The following is a 14,640-nucleotide window of genomic DNA, read 5'->3' as shown; positions in this document are numbered from 1 at the left end:
ACTTGTCAAAAAACAAAAACAAAAACACAACAAAACAAACAAACAAACAAAAAAACACAACAATATGCAGTAGATAGACCATACCAAAAGGATTTTCTGGGCATGGACTCTTAGAAGTTAAGAAGCAAAGTCCACTTTCATATTTTAAAGAAGTAACTTAAACGTTTATGTTGAACAAGTTGTTTTTAACAAAATGTTACTCGGAGGATAATTGAAATTTTATGTAAACTTTAAAATTATAGCTCACTACTGGCAATGAAAGAAGGTAATGGGAGAAAAGTTTTTAAGTTGTATGAAAAGTATTTTTTCCATCCTGCCATTGCATTTCCGTGAATGTGTGTGCACATGTGTTTTTGTATGTGTATATTCTCTTTCAAACACAATGTCAAATTCTAAATTTGAACTCCTTTGTAATTATGAACCTCAATCAAGTAGCTACTTGGTCTCCCCTATTCTGACTGCCAAACAGCTGCTTATTTCTCACAATTTATTTCCATCTTTGAGGAGTTGATACTAAATGGTGGATCTTTAAAATATTGTTAGGTCGATTACTATCACCAGAGAGATGCACATCCAGTGAATCAAGATTTGATGGTAATCTCATCTATCCTATCTAATAAAAAAGTAATATGCAAATTAACCATCACTCCACTACACCCACAAGCCACACCCACTAGCCAATCAGGAGCGAGTATGCAAATTAACCCAACCAAGATGGCTGCAGCCACAGAGAGCAGGAGGGAGGCTTGGGTTTCCCCGGCGATGGAGGAAGCCAAGCTTTCTGCACACCGTGGCTGGCCCAGGCCTCCAGTCCAGGCTACAAAGTTTCAATTGTAGAAGATAAATAAATCCCAGATACCAGGGCCTCCACTTGGGTCGCGGGGGGGGGGGGGGCATGGCTGGCCTGAAAACCACCACAGGCCCCTCACCCAGGCCACCACATGCCCCAAGGGAACCCTCACCCTGATCCGGACACCCTTCAGGGCAAACCAGCTGGCCCCCACCCAAGCACCAGGCCTCTATCCTATCTAATAAAAGACTAATATGCAGATTGACCATTACTCCAACTCACAAGATGGCTGCCCCCATGTGGTCAAAGATCCTGCCCTCATGTGGACACAAGATGGCCACCACAAGATGGCCAGCAGGGGAGGGCAGTTGGGAGGGACCAGGTCTGCAAGGGAGGGCAGTTGTGGGTGATCAAGCCTGCAGGGGAGGGCAGTTAGGGGTGACCAGGCTGGCAGAGGAGGGAAGCTGGGGGCGACCAGGCCTGCAGGGAAGGGCAGTTAGGGGTGACCAGGCCTGCAGGGGAGGGCAGTTAGGGGTGACCAGTCCTGCAGGGGAGGGCAGTTAGGGGCAAACAGACTGGCAGGGGAGCAGTTAGGCATCAATCAGGCTGGCAGGGGAGTGGTTAGGGGGTGATCAGGCTGGCAGGCAGAAGCGGTTAGGGGCAATCAGGAAGGCAGGCAGGCGAGCAGTTGGGAGCCAGCAGTCCTGGATAGTGAGAGGGATGTCCGACTGCCCTCGAGGGGTCCCAGATTGGAGAGGGTGCAGGCTGGGCTGAGGGACAATCTCCCTCCTTGTGCACGAATTTATATATATATATAAAGCCAGCGACTGGAACACTGTAACAACCAGAATGACTGGTCACTATGATGCCCACTGCAGCCAGTGAACTGGCCCCATCAGGGGGTGGGGCCGGCTGGCCAACCTCCCACGGCCTTCCCCCCAGCCAGCCCTGCCCCTGATAAGCCCGCAGCCCCTCCCCCAGGCTGGCCCCACCCATGCTCCCCCCCAATAGGGGGTGGGGCTGGCAGCCAACCTCCTGCAGCCCCGCCCCTGATGGGCCCCCACCACCCCAATCAGCCTGTAGCCCCTTCCCCCCCCCCAGCCCCACCCCAGATCCAACCCTCCACCCCGATCAGGGGCAGGGCCAGCTGGCTAACCACCCATGGCCCCTCCCCCAGGCCACTGGCCCCCAATTGGCCCCCCCACCCCATTTGGGGGCAGGGCCAGCTGGCCCACCACCCACAGCCCCTCCCCCCAGCCGGCCCGGCCCTGATCAGGCCCTGATTGGGGCGGGCTGGCCGGCCAACCTCCCACCATCTCCTCCTCCTGACAGGCCCAGCCCCGATCTGCCCCGATTGAGGCGGGGCCAGCTGGACCCCACCTGTGCACAAATTCGTGCACTGGCCTCTCATTTAAAATAAAACCACAGACTTCCTTTGTAAAACAGTATCTTTGTTCAGTCTAAATTCTGAGTTGTTTTACTGAGTGTTAAATAACATGTATTACCTTCATCATTGAGAAGTGACCCAATTTGGTGAGGAAAAACAGTATCAAACTATGAAATTACAACCTCCAAAATGAGTTATATAAAAGCAGAGCTGAATTTCAGTTTCTAACACACAGTCTCATCTTCTAAATAAGTATATGTGGAGACTGAAAGTAAAGTAAACTGTAAAAAAAATTAAATCTTTGTACACCTGAAACTAATATAATGTTATATACCAATTTTACCTAAAAAAAAAAAAAAAAGAAAGAAAAGAAAAAAGAAATCTTTACTCTTTAAATTAGGAATCACCTTCTAACAAATAAAAATCCACTCCATGAAGGTTGGGTTGTTTCCAAAGAACAGGTCCTTTCATCCAGAACTAATTGATCCCACTAAACCCATATTTCCCCTTTGTTTACAGAAAACACTCTGTTTTGAATATGCTTTTACTGATGTAACCAGACTTCACAGAACAAAGCTAGTTATGGGGCAGTACTTCACCCATTAGGGAACATAAAGACCCTTAGAGCTTCAGATTTTGATTTTGTGAAAAGAAGAATATCATTCTGTTTGTTTACAGATAGTCCATTTCTTATTTTAAAGGTTAATAAGGAAGTAAGATTGAAACTTGTGAAGATCATGCCCCCTAAAATGAGAGGCAAAAAACAAAATATTTTATTTCTCTTTTGAACTCCGTGGGCAAAAGTGTGTCCTTGCATGAATGTGTGTTCAAGGGTGGAGGGACGGGAGGGATCTGATATTTTATATGCTAGAGTGTGCTATGGTTCAATGTTAGTGAATTTTTCTTTTTGATTGGCTATCAATAAGAAATTCCCATTTTTCTGTGGAGATAGATGGTGTTCTGCCATTCAAACTCTATTAGATAGAATGAAGTCTAGGAGTTGAAACCATAATGTCATGTGGTATTTGGTGATTGCAAATAGGTTCCATTTAGAAGTTTTGGGATATCATTATTTAATAGAAACTTAATTTTCAAGTGGCCAACAATCATTGGCCAACAATTATTCTTCCCAACAACTATCCAAGAATTCACAGCCAGGCTAAGAAGTAGAACATGAATTCCTTATAAATTCCCTATGTGTCTCTCACTGATCAAATTTCTTCTCCCAAAATAAATTCTGATTTTTGTGTTAACTGTTCCCTTGCTTTTCTGTAAAGTGTAGCAATCTCTTTAGATATTGCTTTAAAAAGTATTGATTAGTTTTACCAATTTAACTTAAAAATTTTTAAAAACATGTTGTGTTTTTGGCTGTAACTCTTACTCCCCAGCATTATTTTGGGATTCATCAGTGTTAATATCAGTACTTCAATCATTTTTATTGCTGTTAGTATGCTGTTCAGTGAATAAACAATTTATCCATCTGTTGATGGAAATTAATTTCCAGTTTTCTCAGGTTTTAATTTCTATTGTTCAGTTACAAGCAGTGCTGTTAATACATTTCTTGTACATGTCTCTTAAGATATATTAAGAATTTCTCCAAGTACCTAGCAGTGGAATGCTGAAAAATGTTGTGTGCATGTGATCACCCTTCTTAGGAAATGCAGAAATAGGTTTCCAAAGTGGTGGTAGCAATTTACAGTCCCACCGGCATAGCATGATTTTCCCATTCCTCCACATCCTCACATTTGGTATCAACACTCTTCAATTGTAGCCATCGATCGGATGGATATGTAGTAGTACCACTATAACTTTGGATCTTCCTGAATTAGTAATGAGATTGGAGATATTTTCATTTGTGTATTGATAGTTGGAATTGCTTTTTTGAAGTGCCCGTTAAAATCTTTTATTCAGTTTTCTGTTGGGTTGTTGGTCCTATTAGAGTAAAGGCGTTATGTGCTCTAGATATTAGCTCTTTGTTGTTTACATGTATAGCAAAATATATCAAAATATATGACTTGTAGTTTCATTCTCTTTATGTTGCCTTTTGATCAACATTTACTAATATTAAACTAGACGTGCATTCCTGGGATAAAGCTATCTTGGTCATGATGGGTTATTCTTCTTATATATTTATGAATTTTGTTTGCTGATATTTTGTTAAGATTTTTGTATCTGTTCATGAATGAGATAGGTTTTAATATCAAAATTATATTAGCTTTGTAAAAAAGAGTGTTGGGGGTTAGGAGGGGAGATTAAGAGAGGAAAGAGAGAGACACATCGATTTGTTGTTCCATTTATCGATGCATTCATTGGTTGTGTCTTGTATATGCCCTGACTGGGGATCGAACCCACAACCTTGGCTATTGGGATGATGCTCTAACCCAGTGGTCGGCAAACTCATTAGTCAACAGAGCCAAATATCAACAGCACAACGATTGAAATTTCTTTTGAGAGCCAAATTTTTTAAACTTCTTCTAACGCCACTTCTTCAAAATAGACTCGCCCAGGCCATGGTATTTTGTGGAAGAGCCACACTCAAGTGGCCAAAGAGCCGCATGTGGCTTGTGAGCTGCAGTTTGTCGACCACGCTCTAACCAACTGAGCTACCAGGCCAGAGCAAGTTTTTATTTCTTTTTGCTTCTGTTTTGTTAGTTAAAATTCTCTGGCAATTTTTTCATTATTTTCAAATCTTTAGAATAATGTAGTTCATGAGATTTTATTTTCTTTCAAATCTCTAGGTCATCTAAAATTATGACTCCATGCTTATTTCTATTTTTATTTGTTTATACCCTCATTTTCTCTTGAAAAATCTTGCCATAGGGTTATTAGATTTTCCTATCTTTGGAAGAATACGTTTAGCTTTTTTGACTTATACTTCCTTGTATTTCTGTTTATTTCTGGTGTTACTTTAATGATTTCCTTTCTTCTAGTTCTTTGAGTTTAATTTACTAATCTATTTCTAATTTCTTAAGTTATTAGCTCATTACATTTTAGCCTTTCTTTTTTAAAAAAAACATTTAGGGTTAAAATTTCCCTCTAAATAGTGTTTTCACTGTCTCTACACATTTTCATGTATGATTTTTTATTATTTAGTTCAAAATATTTTATAATTTTACATGGAATTCTTCCTTGTCCCAAGAGTTAATTATGTATTTCTTAGTTACCCAAGATATAAGTATTTTTCTACTTATTACTGCTATCTAATAATTACACTGTAGTCATAAAATGTTTTATGTATAATATCAATCTTTTGAAATTGTTGAGATTTACTTTGTTTTGGTCCAGTATATTCTCAATTTTTATAAATGCTTCATGGGTACTCTAAAACAACACGGGATTTGGAATGGCCTCTATATGTTTATTATATCAAGCTTGTTCATTGTGTGGATTAGATCTTTTACGTCATTATTCCTGAATGCTCAAACTATCAGTTACTGATAGAGATATATTAAAACTCTCGCACCCTAGCCAGTTTGGCTCAGTGGATAGAGCGTAGGCCTGCAGACTGAAGGGTCCCAGGTTCGATTCCGGCCAAGGGCACATGCCTGGGTTGTGGGCTCGATCCCCAATAGGGGGTGTGCAGGAGGCAGCCGATCAATGATTCTCTCTCATCATTGATGTTTCTATCTCTCTACCCCTCTCCCTTCCTCTCTGAAATCAATAAAGAAATATATTAAAAAAACACAAAACTCTCCCACTGTTATAGATTGATTACACTCTTCTTGTAAAATATTGCTTATATGTTTTCAACATATAATTCAGGATACAAATGAGTTTAAACTTGTTATATGCATGTTAATATATGAAGGAGGCTCACATTTGGGCTATAGATTATTTTTAGTTACTGATTCTGATTTTTATATTTCATAAAACGTGTAAGAAACCACACTTTAGACAAAAACACACTTTAGACAAAAAGGGTTTTACTGTCATATTTATTAATTCAGGGTTTAAAATATTCTTGTCCCTTGACCTTGTCAAGTCATTTCTGGGATGCTTTTCAAAAGAAATAACCAGTAGATAAAAAGCTTTATGTATCACAATACATATTTGTGATGGTGAAAAATAAAAAACATACATTCTAACAGCAGCAGAGTAGTTAAAAGCTATGACACATCTACATGATGGTGTATTATGCAGCCATTAGAATAATTTTATAAAGAATTTATAATAACACTGTAAAGTTATCACAATGATGTATAAATAAAACAGTATACACGATGCTTTCAATTACTTTAATGATAACTATAGGGATATTCTAAAAGGAAATCTCTAAATAGTAACATTGGTTTGTGAAATTTGGTATTCCCCCTTTCTACTTTCTTTGTGTTTTCCATGTTTTCTTCAATATTCATTTTTTTAACAATTAGATTGAGAAAATAAATTTAAAAGTATGGACTAACAAATACATTTCTAATGTTTACATGTACACAATTATTCTATGTTATGTTGTTTAGTTGATATTATTAAGACAGAAAAACCATTTAAAATGTGTGATATGGACATATATATAAAGTAAAAGTTAATGTTTAAAATTAGGTATCTTATTGTGCTTTTATCTTTTTATATCTTACTAGAGGCCTGGTGCATGAAATTTGTGCATGGGGGGGGCGGTCTCTCAGCCTGGCCTGCATCCTCTTGCAGTCTGGGAGCCCTCGGGGGATGTCTGGGGGGAGCGGGCCTAAGTCCTCAGTTGGACATCCTTAGTACTGCCACAGAGGTGGGAGAGGCTCCCACCACCACCGCTGCGCTCGCCAGCCGTGAGTCCGGCTTCTGGCTGAGTGGCACTTCCCCTGTGGGAGTGCACTAATCACCAGGGGGCAGCCCCCTGGTGGTCAGTGCTCATCATAGCGACCGGCCATTCTGCTGTTCGGTCTATTTGCATATTAGCCTTTTATTATATAGGATTGTGCTTTATCTTTTTACCTCTCATAGGTAAAGTATGGATAGAAGACAACCAGTTCATTGCTCCAATGGTTTCCAATCATATGAGCACATGGGCAAAACCAATAGCTGTTGGATCCTTCAGCCCACACATGAGCGAGTTCCCAAGAAAACGAAAAGGAAATGATTTGGATCTATCCCAGTAAGTGAATTTGTTCCTTTAACCCCATAAAATCTTTGACTCTAGGGACAAAAAGAACAAGATTACTTTTTAAATCATTAATTTTATTTATTAGATGTGGTAGCATTTGGATAGGGGCAATTATTTATCCATCCAACTGCCACCTCTGTCATTGACTGACCTGGCACTTTTCAGTCCAGATCTGAAAGTTATTAGATATCCAGGAGGGTCAAGTGGAGTCTGGAAGACATAACAACCTAAGGTTAATTTGTTTAATGTTTATGGTCACAGCGAGAGACTTGTCTTCCTAATTTGCTTCTCACCTTATTCATCATTTATATAGCATCCTTCCTAGACTCAGGGCATGAAAACCAGTCAATAGATATGAAATTGATTTTGTTGGGGGAGCCTCAGAGTATTAGATATTTTTAAACAAAGAAGAATGTATAAGAATGTTTACCCTTTCTTCCCTGTTGGTTTTGAATGGAGAATTGGTTCTTTAAAGGGGTTATTGATGAAGATTCCCTGGAATGTAGTCATTAAGCATTTATTGAGTACCTACTATGTGACATCGAGTAGACTAGAAGGGAGAGATACAGATAAGGCCCCAGAAACTTGTACAAATGAAAAAGATAAAACTAATTTTACACATCATAAGAACTGCTATACTAGAGATCCTAGGTATTATGGCAACAAAGAAAGTTGGGGATTTAAATAATATTGGGATCAGGAATGAAGGACAGCTTTCTAGAGATGTTGAGATACACTACATTTTAAATGAATAATGGGAATGAGCGATTCAGAGCAGAAGTAGAGAAGATGCTTGGAAAGCATACTGCTAATCTGGAAACAAGTGGTTGTCACATAGAGCAGAGGGTGCACGTGGAGGAGGGTGAGCTATGACTTGAGGGATAAACGTGGACTAGATCCTGAAGGTCGCTGAACAAAAGAATCTCAAAATTGTCTTGAATGTGGTTAAGAAAAATGGAAGGATTTTAAGCATGAGAACTTTTCTTCCGATTACATTTCTTAAAATTTCTTGCCTTTGTACTTTAAAAACGTTTTTATTGCAGTAAAATTTATTGTAGTAAAATATATAACATAAAATTTGCCATTTAATCATTTAGTGTACAATTCAGTGGCATTAGTCCCACTTAATGTTCAGCTGTCACCGTTGTCTATTTCTAAAACTTTTTCATCATCTCAGTCTGAAACTCTGTACCCATCCTATCTAATAAAATAGCAATATGCAAATTGACTGTACCTCAGCTACACAAAGCCACACCCACCAGCCAATCAGGAGCGAGTATGCAAATTAACCCAACCAAGATGGCTGCGGCCACGGAGAGAGCAGGAGGCTTGGGTTGCCCCCGGCAATGGAGGAAGCCAAGCTTTCTGCCTGCACTGGCGGGCCCAGGCCTCTGCTCAAGGCTACAAAGTTTCAATTATAGAAGATAAATAAATCCCAACAAAAATGGAGGCAGCCATGGAGCAAGCAGGAGGCTTGGCTCTGCTCAAGGCTACAAAGTTTAATTATAGAAGATAAATAAATCCCAGATATCAGGGCCTCCGCTTGGGTTGCCGGGGGACATGGCCGGCCTGCAAACCACCACAGGCCCCTCGCCCAGGCCACCCCACACCCCAAGGGAACCCCCATTCTGATCCAGGACACCCTTCAGGGCAAACCAGCTAGCCCCCACCCATGCACCAGGCCTCTATTCTATCTAATCCTATCTAATAAAAGGATAATATGCAAATTGACCATCACTCCAACACACAAGATGGCTGCCCCCATGTGGTCAAAGATGGCTGCCCCCATGTGGACACAAGATGGCCACCACAAGATGGCCAGCAGGGGAGGGGAGTTGGGAGGGACCAGGTCTGCAAGGGAGGGCAGTTGTAGGCAATCAGGCCAGCAGGGGAGGGCAGTTGGGAGGGACCAGGCCTGCAGGGGAGGGAAGTTAGGGGCAAATAGGCTGGCAGGGGAGTGGTTAGGGGGTGATCAGGCTGGCAGGCAGAAGCGGTTAGGGGCAATCAGGAAGGCAGGCAAGTGAGCAGTTGGGAGCCAGCAGTCCTGGATTGTGAAAGGGATGTCCGACTGCCCATTTAGGCCCGATTCTACCTGGATCAGGCCTAAATGGGCAGTCAGACATCCCTCGAGTGGTCCCAGATTGGAGAGGGTGCAGGCTGGGCTGAGGGACAACCCCCCCCCCCCCCCATGCACACATTTCGTGCAATGGGCCTCTAATTAAATAATAATTCTCCATGCCCCTTTTCCCCCAGTCCCTGGTAACCTCTAGCCTACTTTCTAGCTCTATGAATTTGCCTCTTCTAGATATTTCATATAAGTAGAATTATACAGTATTTGTCCCTTTGTGACTGGCTTATTTCACTTAGCCTAATGTTTTCAGATTTCATTCTTTTTTTTTTTTAAAATATATTTCTTTATTGATTTCAGAGAGGAAGGGAGAAGGAGAGAGAGATAGAAACATCAATGATGATGAGAATCATTGATCAGCTGCCTCCTGCACGCCCCCCACTGGGGACCGAGCCCGCAACCCAAGCATGTGCCCTTGGCCAGAATCGAACCTGGGACCCCTCAGTCCGCAGGCTGACGCTCTACCCACTGAGCCAAGCCGGCTAGGGCTCAAATTTCATTCTTTTTTTCTTTTTTTTAAAATATATTTTATTGATTTTTTACAGAGAGGAAGGGAGAGGGATAGAGAGCCAGAAACATCGATGAGAGAGAAACATCGATCAGCTGCCTCCTGCACGCCCCCCCACTGGGGATGTGCCCGCAACCAAGGTACATGCCCTTGATCGGAATCGAACCTGGGACCCTTCAGTCCGCAGGCCGATGCTCTATCCACTGAGCCAAACCGGTTTCGGCAAATTTCATTCTTTTTAATGGTTGAATACTATTCCATTGTTAGTATATATCACATTTAGTTTATCCATTCATCTGCTGATGGACATTTGGGTTGTTTCCACCTTTTGACTATTGTGAATAATGCTTCCAAGAACATTGGTGTACAAGTATCTGCTTTCGGTTCTTTTGGGTACATACCTAGGAGCAGAACTCTGGGTCGCATGGTAATTCTATATTTAGTGTTTGAGAAACCACCAAACTGTTTCCCACAGTGGCTACACCATTTTACATTCCCACCAGCAGTGTACGAAAGATCCCATTTCTCCACATTCTTGCTGACACTTGTTACTTTCCATTAAAAAAACAAAAAGCTATCCTAGTAAGTGATCCATTTTCAAAGGATCACTTGAAACAGCATGGAGGATGGGCTGAAGGAGGAAAACCCAGCAGGTAGAGGAAACAGCTGAGAGACTTTTACTAGGAATTAGGTATTGAGAGCGTGGCCCTGGACAGGAAGGGCCTGGACAGGGAGGGACATATTATGACACATTTTTTAAAGATGGAATCTCTTTAGATTTCATGATTGTTAGGGAGAGCAGGAAAATAAGAAGTGTCTTTGAGTTTTCTGACTTGGACAGATGGATGATGGTATCATTCCATGAGGTTGAGGGGAAGACGAAGAATTCAGTTTTGGACACAATGATAATGCGATGTTTATGGGATCTTCAAGTAGTCGGTTGGATATGAGGGTTGAGGTTGGAAGAGTCAGACACCACGAATGCACAGAAAGCAGGTGTGGTGATTGGCATGGGCGCAGCCACTCGGGGGCTGAGGATACTTGTGTATACTTTGGTACCTGAGCCTAAACACAGTAAAGGAAGAAGGGGAATCCTACCCAAAATGTGAGAAGACCTGGCCCTACAGTGGGAGTAGTATCTCAGAAACCAAAGGAAGAAAGTTTCAAAAGGAAGAAGGTAGGAAAAGTGGCAAATCTGGAGAATGTTTTGATTGTATTTGCCTTCAATTTCATTTGTCTGTGGTTGGGAGCAGGCCTCCATTTTATTCAAAATGCAATGGAAGTAGTTTTCAGGGAAGCTTGCATTCTTTTTTTGTATGTATTTAAATACATGTTTAAAAAGAGATTGGAAGGAGACCCATTAATATTAACTGTGATTATTTCCAGGTGAGATTATGGGTGCTTTTCCTGAATTTTCAAATGACGCTTCAGAAAAACAATACATTTGGAAATAATTTGTTAATGTGGGAAGTATTCTATCACCATTAGTGTATTTCACTTCGGAAGTGGGCTGGTGACTAAATTTCCAAATTAATACAAACACATGTATGCATATTTAGATATAAATATTTATACACACATATATGTACATATAGTATATTCCCTAGCAGAATATACTAATGTGATAATTAATATTATTGGCAAGTGATCAAAGTTTTCAGTTTTCAATATTTCTTATTCAGATGAATTTTTAGGCAAAATAAATTCCTTTTGATTAAAGGTCTGAGACTTTAAATGCATTTTCAGGCTATTCTAATGCAGCTACTATAAAATTTTTGGTTAAGCCATCAATTGGTTTAAAAAGAATAACTATTTCTATAAAATTATATTCTTAATATATTGGTATGGGATAATTTTTAACTAGGGCACCAGTTATTGTTGTCAGTTAACGTAGTTGTTACCCTGACAGAGAAGGTGCGCTTCTTGGCTTTCATTCAGCTCATGTAACAGGAAATCATTTCAGGTCATTAGGAGCTCATGATTGTATCTGTTACTAAAGACTTAATAGGAAATTAGGTTGATTGGACTTAATCTCATCTTTATTCCTCAAGAATTACTGAAAAGCTGTTTCATGGAGTTTGAAATTTTATCCTGCTTTTTGTAGAATGGAAGGTGGCGAACAAGTAAAAATGAAGCCCTTCAGGGGCATTGAACTGTATGGATGGTCCATGGTGGGCCGGAAAGGCCACACACACATGCACACCTTCAGCCAAAGCCAAAGGTGATGTCAGGAGAATGGATTCATGAATATTAGGGTTTTCTCACCTTATGCTGTAAGAGGTAGTGATTATCAGCTACCTCTTACCTTTCTTTTCTATCTGTTTGAATAACATTTTGGCTTATGTGTCTTTGAATTTTTCTTAGAGTAGCTGTTCATTAAGAACTAATATTTTCTTTCACCGCTGGGGAAAAGCTGATTCATGCTGTAAACAAATCGGAATTACAGCAAACATCTGATTAGGAATCCATCATCATGAATTTTTTGTCAATTGTTTCAACATCAACAACATTTTTTTCCCCTACATCTGACAGCATGGCCAGATCTCAGCTTTGCCTTTTCTCCATTGACTCTGTTTTACTGATATAATTTTCCCAAACACTGACATGATTCAGAGTGGCAATAACAGCATACAGAATTAAGAACCAGAGCCCTGATAAATTATTAAGCAGAAACTAGCCTCTGGATACATATGCCTTTCCTTAATAAAATCCCCTGGAAATCTTTTCATTTCACCTCCAACTAACCTACCTTACTAAAAAAACTGGTTATTTCGCCTTTCTCTGAGTTCCCTAGCTTCCACCATTATCCTTCATTGCTCTCTTCAGTGGCCTTGCTCTCACCTCCCTCAAAACCCTAGCTGAGAGAGAGCATAACATCCTTCCTTTGTTCTACATTCCTGGAATCAGGCATCTCTCTCTGTTACTGCTGTCTATTCTGATGGGTAATACTGGTAGAAAGAAGAGGTGACCATTCTAGCAAGAGGGTAACTATCACATTCTTTTAATCATAGAATTTTTAACCTAAAAATTGCTCGTGAGTAGGCCAAAGTATGAGTAGATAATTAAATTTTATGCAAACACACATATAATTCACATTCCATCCAGTTTACGCAAAGCACATATTTTGTTCCAGGAGTGGCATTGCCCAAGAGTGAATGGTTGTGGGTGAGGTTAGCTCCATCTGTCTCCATCAGTGCTTCTTCCCACTTCCATGTAGAAAAATTACATTTCCTTTCATGTATTTTAAAGTTCCTATAAAAATAGATCAAGGCAGGTCTCCTACTTACTTATCTTGTTTCCTATTAGGTTGTTTCCCCTAAACTCTTCTTACATACAAGTCCTGGTCTGAGTGTTGGAGGAGAAACAGACAAATGTTTACAGTTAAATATGAAGAGTAAAATAGCCTAATTTGTGAAATTTAAGATGTACAGTTCCCCTTACCTTTTATAATCTGTGAAAAATGTCTTATCATCATTGTCATTTTCCTGTTAAATTGGCAGCATTTTTCTCTCTCCTTGTAATGCATTAAATATTAGTGCATCTTACAATTGATTGTGGCTTAGATTTGATGAAATATAGTAGTGGCATAAAAAGTACTGAGGTAGCTGAGAGGGAAGTGATAAATTGTACAGTAGTCAAAGAAAGCTTCCCAGAAGAATACCTTAGCTGGGCTTTGAAAAAGGAGTAGCATTTTCCCCAAGAATATAGAAGGGAAAGACTTTCTGAGCCTAGTAAAGAGCAAGACATAGAGAAGACATGAGGCGAGGTGGCATGTTTGAGGACTGCAGGTTGTTGGGCATTGCTGCTGTATGACATTTGGAGCTGTAGGGAAAAGACAGGGAGAGGTGAAACGAGTTGAAAGGATGAGGCAGAGGATGGAGAAATGAGGATGGAGAAATTTGGTGTGTCATTAGGGAGTTTGGCCACTCTTGGGCAGCGGAGAAATGCAGTTTGGCAGTTGTATGCAATGGGCTTAGCTGGTTTGATTTGTTTAGAAGTAGTAATTCTGGAAGTAGTGGGCAGGATAGACTAGAAAGGGAAGACACTAGAAGAAGGAACATGAGTTTACAAGGCTTTCTGGGTTAGTGCAATGAGCTATTGTAAGTGTCGATCAGTAGATGAGTGGATAAAAAAGCTGTGGTACATTTACACCATGGAATACTATGCAGCAGCAAAAAAGGATATTTTACCATTTGAGGCAGCACAGAGGGACCTGGAGAGTATCATGCTAAGCAAAATAAGTCAGAGAAAGTCAAGTATCACATGATCCACTCATATGTGGAATCTAAAGAACAAAATAAACTGATGAATCTCAGAGGGAAGGCAGGGAGTGGGTGAATGGGTGGGAAGAGATTAACCAAAGAGATTAACCAAAGCAGGGGGAGGTGGAGAAGCCCTCAGGGGTGATTGGGGCCCGCAGCCATAGCTCACACCCGATGACGGGGCGGAGCGATCGGGACTGGTGCCGGGTGCTGGCAGCGGGTGTGAGCGGAGGCTCTGGCGCCGGCTTCGGGTGGGAGAGGTGGCTGCTGGCCCCGATTGCCCCTCAGGAGCAGGGGGAGGTGGAGAAGCCTTGAGGGGCAACTTGGGCTGGCAGCCATCGCTCGTACCTGCTGAAGGCGCCGAGTGATTGGGCCTGGCTCTGGGCACAGGCAGCGGGTGCAAACAGCGGCTCCCACGCCGGCAGTGGGTGTCAGTGGGACTAGCGCCTGCAGCAGGTGTGAGCGCCAGG

General features: G+C 41.2%; 1 protein-coding gene across 1 annotated transcript in view; it reads left to right on the top strand.

Moving 5' to 3' along the window:
• The first annotated feature begins 255 nt into the window (after positions 1-255).
• Positions 256-14,640, top strand: part of BMAL2 (basic helix-loop-helix ARNT like 2) — a 53,308-nt gene continuing 38,923 nt past the window's right edge. The window contains exons 1-2 of the mRNA XM_054718616.1: positions 256-265; positions 7,113-7,263. Coding sequence (XP_054574591.1) covers positions 256-265; positions 7,113-7,263 — 161 coding nt within the window. The remainder of the gene's footprint in view (positions 266-7,112; positions 7,264-14,640) is intronic.

This window comes from Eptesicus fuscus, chromosome 7 (genome assembly GCF_027574615.1).
Source record: "Eptesicus fuscus isolate TK198812 chromosome 7, DD_ASM_mEF_20220401, whole genome shotgun sequence".
NCBI lineage: Eukaryota > Metazoa > Chordata > Mammalia > Chiroptera > Vespertilionidae > Eptesicus > Eptesicus fuscus.
The sequence above is the reverse complement of the archived record's forward strand: the minus strand, read 5'-3'. Positions and strand labels throughout refer to the sequence as shown.